This window comes from Littorina saxatilis, linkage group LG9 (assembly GCF_037325665.1).
Source record: "Littorina saxatilis isolate snail1 linkage group LG9, US_GU_Lsax_2.0, whole genome shotgun sequence".
Taxonomy (NCBI): domain Eukaryota; kingdom Metazoa; phylum Mollusca; class Gastropoda; order Littorinimorpha; family Littorinidae; genus Littorina; species Littorina saxatilis.
In genome coordinates, this window is record NC_090253.1 from 38584173 (window position 1) to 38600153 (window position 15981).

General features: G+C 41.5%; 1 protein-coding gene and 1 long non-coding RNA gene across 2 annotated transcripts in view; one reads left to right on the forward strand and one right to left on the reverse strand.

The window, feature by feature from the left end:
• LOC138976002 (EGF-like domain-containing protein 2) overlaps positions 1–15981 on the reverse strand; it is a 47933-nt gene that overhangs the window by 26636 nt on the left and 5316 nt on the right. The window contains exons 4-5 of the mRNA XM_070348794.1: positions 9413–9600; positions 666–814 (exon numbers count right to left, since the gene is read on the reverse strand). Coding sequence (XP_070204895.1) covers positions 666–814; positions 9413–9600 — 337 coding nt within the window. The remainder of the gene's footprint in view (positions 1–665; positions 815–9412; positions 9601–15981) is intronic.
• LOC138976001 (uncharacterized) lies at positions 1410–4514 on the forward strand. Its single transcript, XR_011458839.1, has 2 exons — positions 1410–2312; positions 4267–4514. It is a non-coding gene; the product is annotated as an uncharacterized lncRNA (long non-coding RNA).

Here is a 15981-nt window from a genome sequence, read left to right on the forward strand (position 1 = left end):
TCAAAATGTTCGAATATTATGCCCACATCTTGAACTTGTAAAGCAATCCACTGAGTCATAATTGAAAGACAGCGCTTTTTGTAATGGTACCCCTAAAAATGGACACAAAGTCTCCAGTTTTTCACCGCTCATGCAATCGACATCTGCATCAGTTAGAATAGCATAGCATACGAATTACGCAAGGCAGCTAAACAATACAACATGTTCTATGTAAATAATTGATGTGACTTTCTTCTCGTATGTAAAAGTATCCAAGTTTTGCCTATTATGACTTTCGTCGATTTTTATTTGGTCCCTTCTGTTTTTGTCCGGTCGATATTGGGGGTACCCTTATTTGAGTGGCGGTCACGTGATCGCTGTTAAAAACAATCGTTGATCCAAAAGGTGTTACAGAGAGTCAAGTGGAATGGCACAGAAAGTGTTGTTGTTTTTAAATGATTATCAAAAAGTCTACTCGCTATAAACAACCAGAGACATCTATGTCTCTGAAACAACCTACTCTCTTTACCTGAAGAAAAAAACACTTATCTTACCTCTATTTTTTTCTTAAATGTACAAAACAAAACAATCTAAACAAAATCAATGATTAACCTTCAAATCGAACAAATGCAATCTGCATATTTTGAAGTCGTTCAGTTGCGTTTTATAGATCTTGTATCACTCACTCAGAACCGTTCACTGTCCCCAGGTTTGTGTAGACCGACTGCTCATCGCTAAATGTGCACGTGGAGTCATGATTCCTGTCATCTTGTATGAGAATATCTGTGTTGTAGCGTACGATGGTGGTCAAGGAAAATTCTCGTGATTGGTCAGCCTAAAGAGCACAGCAACATCATCTTCATCATCATCATCAGCATTGTCATTATCATCATCATCATCATCATCATCTTCATCTTCTTCTTCTTCTTCTTCTTCTACTTCTTCTTTACTTTTTCTTCTTCTTCTTTTTCTTCTTCTTCTTTTTCGTCATCATCGTCGTCATCGTCGTCGTTTTCGTCGATGCCGTCGTCATCATCACAAGCATTATCAACAGCAGCAGCATCACCATCGTCATCACAACAAAGGTAGCAACAATAGATACCATCATCGGAATCAAAAGCATCGTAACCACTACCATAATCAACAACACAAATATCATCACCATTATTATCTTCACCGTCATCAATATCGTCAATAGTGTGATAGTTCTAACTGTCCCATGTGTTTCTATGCGATACGATGACGCAAAGGGTCAAAACATTTATGCTTCCAGCCTTAACAAAATCTATAAGAATCTATCTCTCTCTCTCTCTCTCTCTCTCTCTCTCTCTCTCTCTCTCTCTCTCTCTCTCTCTCTCTCTCTCTCTCTCTCTCTCTCTCTCTCTCTCTCTCTCTCTCTCTCTCTCTCTCTCTCTCTCTCTCTCTGTCTTGCTTGTGTAGCCAAGTGGCGTACCCCGTCTCTCTGTGTGTGATTATCTCCTGCCCGACCCAGTTGCCTCCCCTGTCTATAGCTATTCCCTGTGTGTGTGTGCTAGTCACATTGGGTTTACATTTAAATAATGCCCTTTGTGCTAGGAAATCCCTAACTTGAAATGATGAGAAGCAGCAGCGTAACCTCTAACCATCAGTGCCTAAGGAGTGACTAAATAATACCTGGTTGTCTTTGTGCATTGTACTTTATTGTGTGTTTACTATCGTTGGGTAGACCCCGACTGGATGCATTTCTAATCTCTTATCTCGGATTTAGGTGGTCGTTATGTAATGTGCCGCCAGCCTGTCTGTATCGTTGGACGGCGGTTTGTCAAGTGGGTGTCATTTCTTTTGACAGGGTACAATCATTGAAGATGCCAGGTAGCTTGGAGGTTCTTGTCTCTTACCCCCCCCCCCCCCCTCTTTGTAACTGGTTGTAATCTAATGAGTTTTATCCGGTGTGCACGGCAGACAGGCCCCTTCTTCCCCCTTCAGCTAGTGTAACTACTTGTAATATTTCCGGTGCTTGACACCGACCCGGCTTCATGCCTCGGTAACGATCCCTTTCATTGTGCAGGCAATCTTAAGACGACACCCCCCGTTGTCTGACACCGGGTAGTCTTTCTATTGGCTACCGGAAGTGACCAGCCTTTAAAAGGGAGAGCATTAGGCTAGATCAGGAGACGCGTTTAGTGAGACCGATCATCGAGTGAGCTGTGTGCTGCTCATATGTTGTTGTCGTGAAAGTGTCGGACCTCTGCCCAAATTTATCGCGACTTGTGAATTCGTGCCCTTGTGTTTCGCGACTAGCGTCAGCAGCAGTTTTGTGTTTAGGTTCCAAGTGTGCTCACTGAGGAGAATCTGTAAGTAACTAGATGCTTTATTCATTCCTTATGCTGTATTCATTCCTTATGCTTTATTTTTATGTTTCATTTGATGCTATGATGTTTGCATATGTACATTTTGACGCTGATTTGGTCCCGGGCGATGTCCGACCGGTCTCGCGTCAGAGTTGATGACGCCATTTTGATCTAGCGGAGAGATGTGTTTTCTAGATCAGTTTCTAATTACTTTTATGATTTGACGCTGAAATTGAGCGTTAATAACTTCTAATATTTGATGACCAGTTGTTCTAAAGCTGTTTTAGAGTCTTGTAAATTAAAGACTCGTAAGAATCAAGTAAGGCAGACTCGTTCTCATACGTTTCGTTTTCGCTGAGAAAAAGCCTGTCTCGCAATATTTTATGTCGAGAAGACCCATGTGTATCGTTGCGATCTTTTCCCCATTTTCATCACATATTATTTCTGGAGATCAGTAGAGTCTGAGTAGTAGTCGGTTAAAAGCCCAAAGTTAAGCCCCCAGTGCCATTGGCCCGTAAAGCTACCTATTTACGATTTAGGCGCAGAAACCCCTACAATTGATAAACGGGAATTATGGTTAACACATATTTTGGGTAGTGAACTCGATGGAAAGCCTGTCTCACCATATTTTAAGTCGAGTAGACCTATGTTAGATCTCCTTTTTTACAAGGACAGTTTTATAACGATGAAGTCCGGTAAGGTAAGTCGAACCTTTCTCAGATTTCGGTTTTCGATGAGAAGGGATTTGAATACTTTGCTGGACGGAATTCCGCTTCGTAGCCAGTTTGTTGAGGAACAAAGAAGTTCTCAGTTTTCGCTTCGCTGAGGATCGCTCTTTGTTTCCAGCACTGTAACCGTAACTTTGTAGTGGGGAAGTGTACAGCAACATGACATGCTTTATAAAGGTTTGTGATGCGTTACGTTTCATGCGTTTGGTCATGTTGCTGCATTTCAAGCCGTATGTCGTTGACGGTTAACTGGCTGATGTAAGATTGTAGTGTCCGCCATTTTTGACCGGCGTCCCCCGTGTAATAATGTCAGAGCGCCCCCATTCCCCTTGGTCCGCCCCCAATACACAGGTACATGGCTTACCTTCCCTGTCTTTTGTCTGGCTTTGTGTGAGCCAGTCATGTTATGTATTCTGTCCTGTGTCACTCTACTGGTTCTACTCTGTTTGTCACATGCATTTTCATACTCTGATATTTTGCTAGTCTTCATTTGTATTACCCTTTTACCTGTACATAATCTTATGAGTTTTGATTATCATTCCTTTGATGAATTCAGGCATGAGAATGATAGAGATCTTCTGAGTTAAGATCTCAGACAATAGGAAGATATTGTCTACAGGATGCACAATTTCAACTATTAATTCCCATGTTGCACTTTAAAGGCGCTTGCCTACAGAAGAACTTAGCGACTGATAAAACCTAACATTTTGTGCAGTTGCATAGGTGCATAGCAGACTTTTAATCTAAAGCGATATGATTTAGTCGCGCTTCCCTGTAAAGTAATAGACTGTTGTCTAACGCTTCATTTTGAAGCATGAGAGCTTGCGCTTACCCCATGCCTGAGTTATCTTTCTTATTCTTGTCGTTATTATTCAACTCGATGAAGAAGTGTCTTCATGGCGATGAACACGCTTAATAATAACAATTATTTTGCAGTTGCGGTTCATGCAGTTGGTTAATTTATGTAAAGCATTTTCCTATGCAAGGCTTAGGCCTAAGGGAAGATGTTGGTTACTTCCCTTGACATTAGCTGTTGTGGAGTTGTTTAACTCACTGTGGATTCTCTTTTAGAGAATGCTGTGTCTGCAGGATTTTGGCTGTATTGTTACTTGTCTATATTTGTCATGATTATTTTGACAAATGATACATTCATTGGTTTATGCTTTGTATTATGTCATGTGTGACTTAGAAGGCATGTTGTTTATACTTGTATTTTCTTTTCTTTTTAGTGCCTTCTTCTTTACACTGCTTTCTGGTTTACACCAGAAATTATAGTTACTACCAGAATAATTACTTTTTAAATATTTCTGGTTTACACCAGATATACACATATATATATTAGGCCAAAAAAAAATGTCTGTTTAGGGTAACCCGACCGACCCTATCGATTTGGCGCCGACCCAAAAACTTTTTTTTGATTTCAAAAAAAAAAAAAAAAAAAAGAGGTAAAAATGCTAAAAAGAGACATTTGGCGTTTCTTTCTCTCCCTTTCTCTCTGTTTTATTTATACGTTAGTTTTGAAACATGTATTCATCAAATATAAGAAGTGAATGTTCAGCCAACATAGCATTTACAAAAAAAAACAAAAAACAAAAAAAACAAATTTACCTACCTACCGACCCTACTTTTTTTGGTCATGTTACCCTAAACAGACAATTTTTTTTTTTGGCCTTATACTGTTTCTGGTTGATACCAGAATTCATAGTTTCTATTTCTAATTTACCCCAGAAATTCTGGTCTTACATGATATATATTGTTTCTGGTAGATAAAAGAATTAATAATTGCTATCTCTGGGTCAGTTAGATACACATATTGGTTCTGATTCTGGTACTGGTAGATACCAGAACTCATAGTTCCTATTTTTGGCTACTAGAATAATTCATAATTGCTATTTCTGGTTTTATGTAAGCATTGCTATTTCTTGTATTAGAGTTCTGTTTATTGTTTCTATTTTATAACTTATAGCATTGTTTCTAGTTGCAACCAAATTTAGCTAAACTGTTTTGGAATATTTATGATTTAGATAAGCTACCTGAGTGGTTATTTTTAGTTATATTTTGCTTCAATAAAAGATAAGTTAAAGCAACCTCTGTCTTCGGTGTCTTAATTGTATGCTCCTCTGCCTGTGCTCTATATCCTTATCCTTCCACCCGACATTCCCACATCTCTAACACACACACAGGGCCGGACCAAGTTCGTTTGAGGGGGTGGAGGGTTCCAACTGAAGGCAGGGGTCCAAAGTCCACATTTTTTTTCTCTGAGAGGTACATTGGATGGCCAGGGGGGGGGGGGGGGTCCGGAACCCCAGGAACCCCCCCCCCCCAGATCCGGCCCTGCACGTACACACACACACACACACACACACTGATACAAACACACAAACACATACACACATTATGTATTAAGTTTCTCATTTATGAGATATTAAAGTTTCATAGCATGTTATCCTACATACGTGAGAGAGACCACCCATGTGGGTACTATCATGTAAATGAGGTGTCAAACGAGTCTGGCTGAGATCTAATTTTCCACAGCTCATGATCACAAAGTTACCAAGACAAACGTCATTCTGGAAACTCCATTGCGCTAACTGTTTCCTCTCGAAGAATCTTGAGAACTTACACGTCACGCTATACTTTCTAAAGTTACGTGACGTATTTTTGCTGTGAAGTCAAAGATGTCAGGAGGCTCCGGAAGAGATCGAGGTTCCATAAAACGCCTATCAATCCGGGACGTTTAGAGCAGGAGAAAGTAAGTACAGAATGTGTGGTAAACAGAATACTACATGGCTTCCTACTATCAGATTTACACTCATTGCTTTTTTCAAATATTGAACAAAAAACTTTCGCTTGCATTTTAAAAAATTTTTAAATCTCTTTTAAACCTGGTATTGCACAGCAAGCAGGGCTCCCCACGGACGCCCCTCCTAGGGGGTCCCGGTATCGAACTCACTATTTTTCTATACCCTGATGACTCTCATGAAGTTTGTTTTTCACTTCTTGTCGTTGACTGACAGGGATCACTACTCTGTCTCTGAATACGACAAGACCGTTCACAACTGATAGGTCATCTTTCACCTTGTGGTATGGTTTGAGTGATGAGGGAATCTGATTTGGCCATCCCTCATGACAGTACTTGATCACTGCTTGGAGATCATCGTCTGTTTCAGTTGCGGCTTTGAGTGACTGAAGTCTGTGGTCTCTTATTCGCCATGACGACTGAACAAAGTCAATGTAGTCGTCCACGTCGTCTGCCCGGTCGACATCACTCTCTGTATAGGCCAGAGGACTGCGGCTGAGACAGTCAGCAATGACTAGCTGCTTACCTGGAACATGCCGGACCTCTGCGTTAAATCGTGCCATTCTCAGGAGTAGGCGCAGACATCTTGGTGGTGCTTGGTCCAAATCTTTGGTAGACATGAGCGGTACGAGAGGTTTGTGATCAGTCAAAAGTTGAAATGACTCCAGACCTACAAGATATTTGTAGAACTTCTCACACGCCCAAACGCTCGCCAAGCATTCCTTCTCAATTTGACTGTAGCGCTGTTCTGCTGGGGTCATTGTTCTGGACGCAAATGCAATTGGCTCAAGGTCACCGCTGTCATTTTGCTGTAAGAGCACAGCACCGAGGCCAAAACTGCTTGCGTCAGCACTTACAACAGTCTGTCGATCCACACTGTAGAACAGGAGCGAGGGTAGATTAACGATGATCAGCTTCACCTTCTCGAAGGCTTCCCTCTGTGCGCTGTCCCATCTCCACTGAACGTCCTTCCGAAGTAGGTCTGTCATCGGCTTCATTGTCGTCGACAGGTCTTTGGTGAATCGACCAAGGTAGTTGATCATGCCAATTACGCGTTTCAGTTCAGTCACGTTCTTTGGTGGCTCTAACTTTGTTATAGCGTCCACTTTTCCTGGGTCGGGTCGTATGCCGTCACTGCTGATTCTGTGTCCAAAGAACGCTACCTCTGACTTACTGAAGTGACACTTGTCACGATTCAGCTTCAAGCCTGACGCCTCGATTCGCTTCAGCGCCTGCGACAGTCTCTCGTCGTGCTCTTTTTGTGTTTCCCCGTGAATGAGAATGTCGTCCATGATGACCTCACACCCTCTGAGTCCATTCATCGTCTCCGACATCTTGCGCTGGAACTCCTCTGGTCCAACGTTGATGCCCATAGGTAACCGGAGAAAACAGTACCGACCGAAGCTGGTGATGAATGTCGTGAGGTGAGCACTGTCTTTGTCAAGCGGCACCTGCCAGAATCCACTTGAAACATCTAAAGTGGTGAACACTTTGGAGTTCTTCAGTTGTGGCGCAATATCCTCCAGATTTGGCAGCATAAGATGTGGCCGCTTGATGTTTTTGTTTAGTTTCTTGTAGTCCACACATATTCTTATTTTGCCTCCTTTCTTCCGGACTGGGACGATCGGCGCACAGTAGTCGGTCGCTTCTGTCACCTTCTTGATGACCCCATCCCTCTCCATCTTGTCAAGCTGCTCCTTGACTTGTTTCTGGATAGGGAAAGGTACTCGACGCGCTGTTGACACACTGTATGGCTTTGAACCCTCCTTCAAAATCAGCTTTACCGGCTGAGTCTTCAAAAGTCCTGTGGATCCGAAGACCCTCGAGTCAATGTCCTCTAGTCTCTTTACGAGTCCCATCTTCTCACTTACTGCTCTGCCAAGCAGATTTGTACCTGCAGTATTCGGTACAACCACTACTCTGAAGCGGTACGTGACTTTCTTTCTTGTTGTCTCAGCGATGAATTCACCAACTGTCTCGACTCTTCCTCCAGGTGATCTCAGGCAGCTCTTGGAGGGCTTCAGGTTAGGTGGATTCACAAATTCTTTGTAGTCACACTCTCTGAGGACAGTCACATCGGCGCCGGTATCGACTTTAAAGTTGACTTTCTTCCCGTAGAAGTCTAGGTTTACTGTCCATGCTTCACGTTGTTCTTTGACATCTACTGTAGCTGCGTCAAGCCAGTACTCATCATCAGAATCACTGACTAAGTCCACTTTCGCAGCTCGTTTTTTACAGACTCGAGCAAAGTGATTTCTGCCTGAACAACATCTACAACGCTGACCTACTGCCGGACACTTTTTGTCTTGGTGTTCGAACCCGCACTTGGTACAGCTGTCTTTATTTTGAACAACTGATGGGCTGTCATGTCTCTTTGGCCTGTGACCTCCACGACTACGCGCTCTCCCACGAGAAGCAACTGCGCTCTGATCTCGCCTATAATGACTAGCTCCATCTATGTCTAGTTTCTCTAGTTTCTGTGACTGTTCTTTCATTTGTTCTTTCAGCTGTTCTTGCTGTCGTGCCATAGTGATGGCTCTCTCTAGGGTTAGATCATTCTGCAGCTGCAGTTTTTCCTTCAGTCTCTGGTCTCTTAACCCTATCACCAGGCGATCCCTGACTTGATCTTCTGTGTCTGCATAGTGGCAGTGGACCACGAGTGACTGCAAGGCCCTCACAAATTCCTCCACTGTCTCACCACTATTCTGAACTCGGCTGTTAAACAGGCTACGATCGTGAATCAAGTTGCGTTTTGGCAGGAAATATTCTGAGAACTTTTTCACTAGCAAGTCAAAATCAGTGTCTTCTTCTTCTTCCTCCCACTTGAATGTTTTCAGTATCTGAACAGCTTGTTGCGTTCCCATGGAGTAAAGAAGAGAATCTCTCTGCACATCGCCATCTTCTTTGTGAAGTTTAGTTGCTCTTCTGAATCTTGAATATTCTTCAATCCACCCCTCCCAGTCTTTAGCCCGATAGGAAAATCTCTGAGGGGGGTCATACCTTGCCATTTTCTTTGGTTGGTCAGTCCTGCTTGCCGTTAGAACCCCACTTCTGACACCATATCGAACTCACAACGCACGTGTTCGATGGTATGGGTTTATTAGCAAGCGGCCATTACAGAGAGAGCAAGGGAAGCAATCCCATTAGCAAGACATTGGTTATTTCCCTTATACCATACTGACACCCGGGACCCCCACTTTCAATTGTTAGGGGGTCCATAACCCCCACTGCAGAATTTTAGAGGGTTCCAAGGCTCCACTTGAAAACCAAAAGGTCTCGGTGTACTAATAAAACATTAATGTGGTCTCGCATAGTGTGCTGTGTACAATAGCTTACGATTGTAGCCGGAAAAAGTAATTACGGTACGCACGATAAAAGAAATTAGAGCGTCCCAGGACCCGCTCTTTTAAAGTTTAGTGCGTCCCGGGACCCGCTCCTTACATTTCCAGTTCGTGTTTTCGGCTTCTGGTGCGTATAGGACGCAAGGACGCGCACTCACTGTGGGGAGCCCTGGCAAGCCATGTAGCTTTCTCTATTGTTTTAACGGAGAGTGTCAGAATACATAACATCATTACCTGTGTCGTCAGTGTCTCTCCGCAATCAGTAGAACTGTATTCAAAGGAGCGTTGGTAGACGGTGGTGCTGCCTGATACCAGGCTGTACGCGCAGTCGTCCTCGTGATCTTTCGCATACACCACACCATTGAAGTTGCTGTCCACTTCCACCGTCACTGTCATGCTGGTTTCACTGCATTCCGTTGTCACTGCAAGGGATGTACAGTACAAGGTTGAAGTTACTGGACTTCTCACGTCCTGGAGCATGGAGCCCCTTGGGCTTTCAGTCATGCCTCAGGCGTCTATCCATTTGAAATAATACCAATTGTCATTGAACTTCTTGCAAGAAGTCTGAAACTGTAAAACAAAAACAAAAACAAATGTATAATTGTGTTTGACTGTTTATATCCTTATCTGCCACGAAAACAGACAAATTGTTGCTTTAACAGTGCTCTGAGCGGACTAGCATCTTTTAAGATAATGCAACATTAAATGACATCCCATGGCGTAATATGACATCACACGGCATAGCACGACATCACTTGGCAACGAGTTTGACTGAATACTAGAACCCAGATCTTATACATTTTCACAAACTGTTTCGGTATTTCCAAATGTCACAGCATTCAAGTGCTATCGGCTGGTCTGATTCCACGACGATTTTGAACACAGGACATGTGGTGTTTTATTTTCAAATGTGAGGTGCTGGATAAAATTAATCGTGCTTCCGTGCAGGAATTTCTCTTCGAGAACTAACCTGCGCTCTAGTAACGTTTGTATCCATGAAGTGCTTTTGGTGTTTCTTCCATATCATGGTTGTGTCTGTTTGTATTGCTGTACATAAATTGAGGTATTCGCCGAAGGCACATAAAATAAACTATTAGGCTACTCCTACTTTGACTTAAAGGCACAGTAAGCCTCCCGTAAACCATCACAGATACGGTCAGGCTTTTACACACAGTACAAACACCCTTTCGTTTAAACACTCACCGCTTGAGAACATCCTAGGTGCCCTCGTAAAGAGCGAGCAATTTACAAAGCATTTATTTTCGTGGACCTCTGATCAGAAAATCAGGCGCCTCGTTTTGGCGCTAGAACTAACTTTTAAAATCTAGATAATAAATTGCTCTAGTTCGTGTGAATCGCAGCCGTTTGTTCCGTTTAGATTCAGAGGTATTCAATAACGTGCTATTGCAGATAAGCTTACAGCGAGTCGCATTGAAATCACAAACTGACGACTACATTGTGAAAAAAAGAAAACGGGATCACACGGGTTCGCGTTGGCTCAGAGGTAAGATAAACCACGCAAAAATACATTCTTTGAAAATTGCTCGCTCTTTACAGAGGGCACCTAGGATGTTCAAAAGCGCGCGGTGAGTGTGTAGATGAAAGGGTGCCTGTACTGTGTGTAAAAGCCTGACAGTATCTGTGATGGTTTACGGGAGGCTTACTGTGCCTTTAATGCTTTCCATTACACAGAAGGGCAATATCTGATAGTAGAACAATAGTGTTGTGTCTGCAGGTGTCAACGTGTGCGACATCAACATTATAAAGTTTTCACCCTCTTCCGGTCATAATCAATCTTCACTTCTTTTCCTTCTTTTTTTGAACGGTTCAGCACACCAGCCGGCAAAGCTTTTACTGGGTTTAAAGCCATCTTTTTCAAACAAATGTACACTGGCGGTATGTTAAAATTTAACCAACACTTTCACAAATATGCTTGTAATTTGTAACTGGATATTAAAAAGTAAAAACGATTTTTGTTTTAAATATACTAACGCACATCTTTCCTATCGATATAATGTGGTTCAATTGAAACATTTGTGGTTTTTTTTTAACCATTACAGTTTTCATGTCAAATGAAACATGACTCACTTTCAAAACGACCTTAATCTCCAAAATACGAAAAATAAATTCTTAAAATAAACTTCAAAAATCTGTATACATCCGGGCATTCAAAAAATGAAATGTTCAATCAAAATCTATTAAATCAATAATACACCTACTGGTTTCAGTTACTTTCATTTCCTACAGTAGAATGTTGGTCGGATAAATGTTGTGCATAATTTGTCAATGTAATACTTTTTATATTGTTTCGTGTGTTGATTGATAGGCAATTGTCCAAACCGTTCATCAATTTCTACCGTTAAACTTTCTCTCAAATACTTTTTTTTTATTCAAACTCTGAACAAGGGACTGTCAGGATGTTGATTTGTGGTAAGTAAGTGGAGAGGTGGTCTTATTCCACGTAAAAGCCTGTGCAGATTTCAGTTAGTAAGTTGACGGGCGCAGTGGCGCAGTGGTAAGACGTCGGCCTCCTAATCGGGAGGTCGTGAGTTCGAATCCCGGTCGCTGCCACCTGGTGGGTTAAGAGTGGAGATTTTTCCGATCTCCCAGGTCAACTTATGTGCAGACCTGCAAGTGACTTAACCTCCTTCGTGTGTACACGCAAGCACAAAACCAAGTGCGCACGGAAAAGATCCTGTAATCCATGTCGGAGTTCGGTGGGTTATGGAAACACGAAAATACCCAGCATGCCTACCCAACGAAAGCGGAATGAAGCTGACTATGCTCTCAGAGTACTCACACGTCACCAGAATTTCTGGAACGCTGATGAAGAAGAAGAAGTTAGTAAGCAGAACTGTCTCCACCGGAAGAATGTTCCTTCAACGCGTACAATGCACAAGCTGAGGTGGATTTGCGTTGGCTTACAGAATAAGAACAAGATTTTTGTTGTATTTACGATGGTAATGGCATAAGCAAAGTGCTTTTTATCCAGCCCTTGCCCATGAGAGGGACTAATCTAATGATTATACGTTACAGATATAGAATATAGATTTTGTTTTGATTTTTTAAAGCGCACGTACAAACAAACAAGCAAACAAACACAATTTCTGACAAACAAACAGAAAACACTATTATGAAATGCACAATGAAAATAGTTTCGGACACGCAAAAACATGGATAATGACGGGGAAAAGGTCATCTGTGAAAAGGAACAACAGCATTGCAAGTCATAACCGTTTAGCACATTCCCATACGACATGCCGTGAAATCAGGGAATTACAACATTCACCAACTGAAACTAGTGATACTGGAAAAGAAAACAAGTCGCGTAAGGCAAAAATACAACATTTAGTCAAGCTCAGTCGCACTCACACAATGAAATTGAACGCATTGCATTTTTTCCGCAAGACCGTACACTCGTAGCATCGTCTGTCCACCGCTCGTGGCAAAGGCAGTGAAATTAACGATCCAGAAAAGCGCCGTAGCGGTTGCGCTGAGGAGGTTAGCACGCTTTTCAATATCTCTATTCTTTTTAACTCTCTGAATGTGTTTTTAATCCAAACATATCATATCTATATGTTTTTGGAATCAGGAACGGACAAGGAATAAGATGAAATTGTTTTTAAATCGAGTTCGAAAATTTAATTTTAATCATAATGTCACGTTTCACTATCACAATAAGGTGATTATGAACGGTTAGTTACTACTAACTAACTAACCACACCACGATCCACTCTCGCAGTCATACAAATAAATAGAATCAACAAAAGTATAAGCTTCAGACGCCTGTTTATGTACTAACTCGCCACCTCCCTCGAGACTTCACTCCAAAGAAAAGATGTTTTACGTTCAAAACGTAAAATGCAGGTCACTGACAAAACGCCAGTTAAAGTTTAGGAAATGATAATAACACGCTGATCCCGTGTATAGTTAGGAAAATAATAGCTGTCTGTAAAAGAGCTGGTTTATGCAGGTGTCACACACCCCACGTTATCACTACTCCGCTATAGCACGGTGCACTTAGCTTTATGCCACTGAGTGGGCGACCCGTGAATAGTCTATCTCCACAACTGCTCCGTCGAATGAAGTGCCGGTTGGCGTTGAACGAAGCAGGGAATAGTGGAGATATCAGGCGCCTCACTCAGTCGCTGAAGATCCTCCCCGTAGTCTACCAGAAAAATGTAGCAGACACGTAGTTGGAAGGACGACGACAGCGACAGCAACCACCAGTACACCAGAACACCAGGTTACAGCAAGTAGACAGGTTACGTCGGCAGGTTACGTAGACAGGTTACGTAGACCGTAGTACCGTAGATAGTAGACACCGGTTACGTAGCAAGTCGTAAGCAGGCTGCTACAAAAAGCATTGGTGCACTAAACATGCCACGCAACCCTTCACACACCACCTTTAAACATGTCACCTTTACATATTTCATCGAGCACGTGGGCCTGCACAAACGAACTTATAAAACAACAAATCAGCCATTTTCCTTACTGCTCTCCATATCTGCAAAAACCATATACAGATTATTATCTTAGCGTCACAAAGAGCAAATTATGCGCTAACCTGGAAAGAACAACAGAGAGTATTTCGTTCCACAAACACAGACTCGTCAACAGCGTTAAATAATGATTTATTACCTCAACAGCCTATGTAAGTAGCTCTCCTTTAAGCGAATCCGCTCCCTCGTATGGCAAACACCTCGTCGACGCCTTTACCGCCACACACCACTCTTGCTGAATTACTTTATGCGTGAGAAAAATCCCCCGCTCAGCTCAAGAGTCCTGACGCCTCGCGTCTGACACAACTTCACAGCGAAAGGTGGTATCTTCTTGAAATTCCTCAAAGCCCTACTGTACTAGCAGAACGGCACGTTAATACAAAGTGTAGAACATAACGTGTTGAAAACCATCAAACTCTTAGGAAGAAGACACCGACCCTCCTTTCCTGCTGCTAAATGTTCAAGTGCACAGTTTCATGTCCTCACGAAACAACCTTGAAAATATCACGCGACTCCTGTGTCACATATCCGGTTCAGTTACAGACGATTTCGCCAAGCAAGCAAAATCACGCACGTGGAACTCCTGCAAAACGAAATCCCCGTGCTCGGCTATGCTTTGTCAGCGGTTTCATACCGTCACCCCGACTCAAGCACAGGCGCTTTCCATCACAATTGGAGATAGGCACTCGACAGAGTGTTCTTATCTCCAATCCATGGCACCAAATTGTGACACATAATGCAGTTTGGGGTAGATAATGATTATGTCTGTCTCTTAGGAAACTTAAATTCCCGCACTGGTCATCTGAGTGAACTGTTGTATGAAGATGATCAGCATTCAGAAGGTTTTGTTGATAATGACTTGTTTGACTCTGATGAGGTTGGTACTCTAATAGGTGAGCGGGCCTCACAGGATAATAATACTAATAACCTTGGTTTTAAATTGATTGATTTTTGTAAAATGACTGGCTTAGTTATTGCTAATGGTAGAGTTGACGATGATACAGGGGTTGGTAAATGCACATGTAAGGATAAGAGCGTTGTTGATTATTGCATCTTGTCAAAAGATCTGTTCTCGAAAGTTAAATATTTTTCTGTGATGGAATTTTGTGAAATTTATTCTGACGTACACTGTCCTGTTGTTTTGCATTTATTAAAACAGAATGAAGTACGCGCTAATGATTGCCTAGCAGACAATGCGAAAAAAACCAAAAATGAAGATTTGCTGTCTAAAAGTAGAGAAAAGGGTAACAAGTACACAAAACCAAAATGGGATAATAACAATGGGACCAAGTTAGCTTTTGTAGTTAATCTGAATGAGGATGATATTTATACTGTTGAAACTAAATTACAAGATATGCTAGCTACAAGTGAGAGTACGACAACAGATGACGTTGATAGTGTTACTAATAAGATTTGTGATATTCTAAATTGTTCTGCTGAGAAAATCGGTGTAATTAAAGAACAAAAAGTTACGAAAAAGCTACGTTCAAAGAAATTCTATCCCCAACAACCATGGTTTAGTGCAATATGCAAAGAGAAAAGAAAATACGCTTTAAAAATGCGTTCAATGAACATGAAAAAAAGAGTGCTTTTAATGAATATAAAAAGACAATAAAAAAGGAATGCAAGTTGTATCATAATGAGTTCGTTAAAACTTTGAGAAAGTTAAGAAGTAATGACCCGAAAGCATACTGGAATCTTCTAAATAAAAATAAAAATAAAAAAAATAATTCCAAAACTAACTATCCAACTTGTTCGGAGTTTTTTGAACATTTCAATAAACTACAAGAGTGTGATGAAAATGAAATGGAGGATAGTAATGAACCTTTAAATGAAGCAAGTAATGAATTTCTTAATGCGCCTTTTACAAAGGAGGAAGTTATCAAATGTATAGACAAGCTGAAAAACAATAAGGCATGCGGTCAAGATAAAATAATTAATGAGTATTTAAAAGCGTCACATGATCGAATGATTGATATTTATGTATTGTTGTTTAATGTTGTTTTGCAGTCAGGAAAGGTTCCAACACAATGGGCTGTAGGCGAAATTATTCCATTGTACAAAAATAAAGGCTCCCAAGCTGACCCCACAAATTATAGAGGAATTACTATACTCAGTTGCTTCGGACAACTTTTCAGTGCAATTTTAAATGCTAGGTTATCAAACTTTTTGGAGAGTAATAATAAATTAGGTCAAGAACAAACAGGTTTCCGCACAGGTTTTTCAACACTAGACCATGTTTTTACTTTGCATTGTATATTAAATTTTTTTCTCAACAAAAAGAAGCGACTGTTTTGTGCA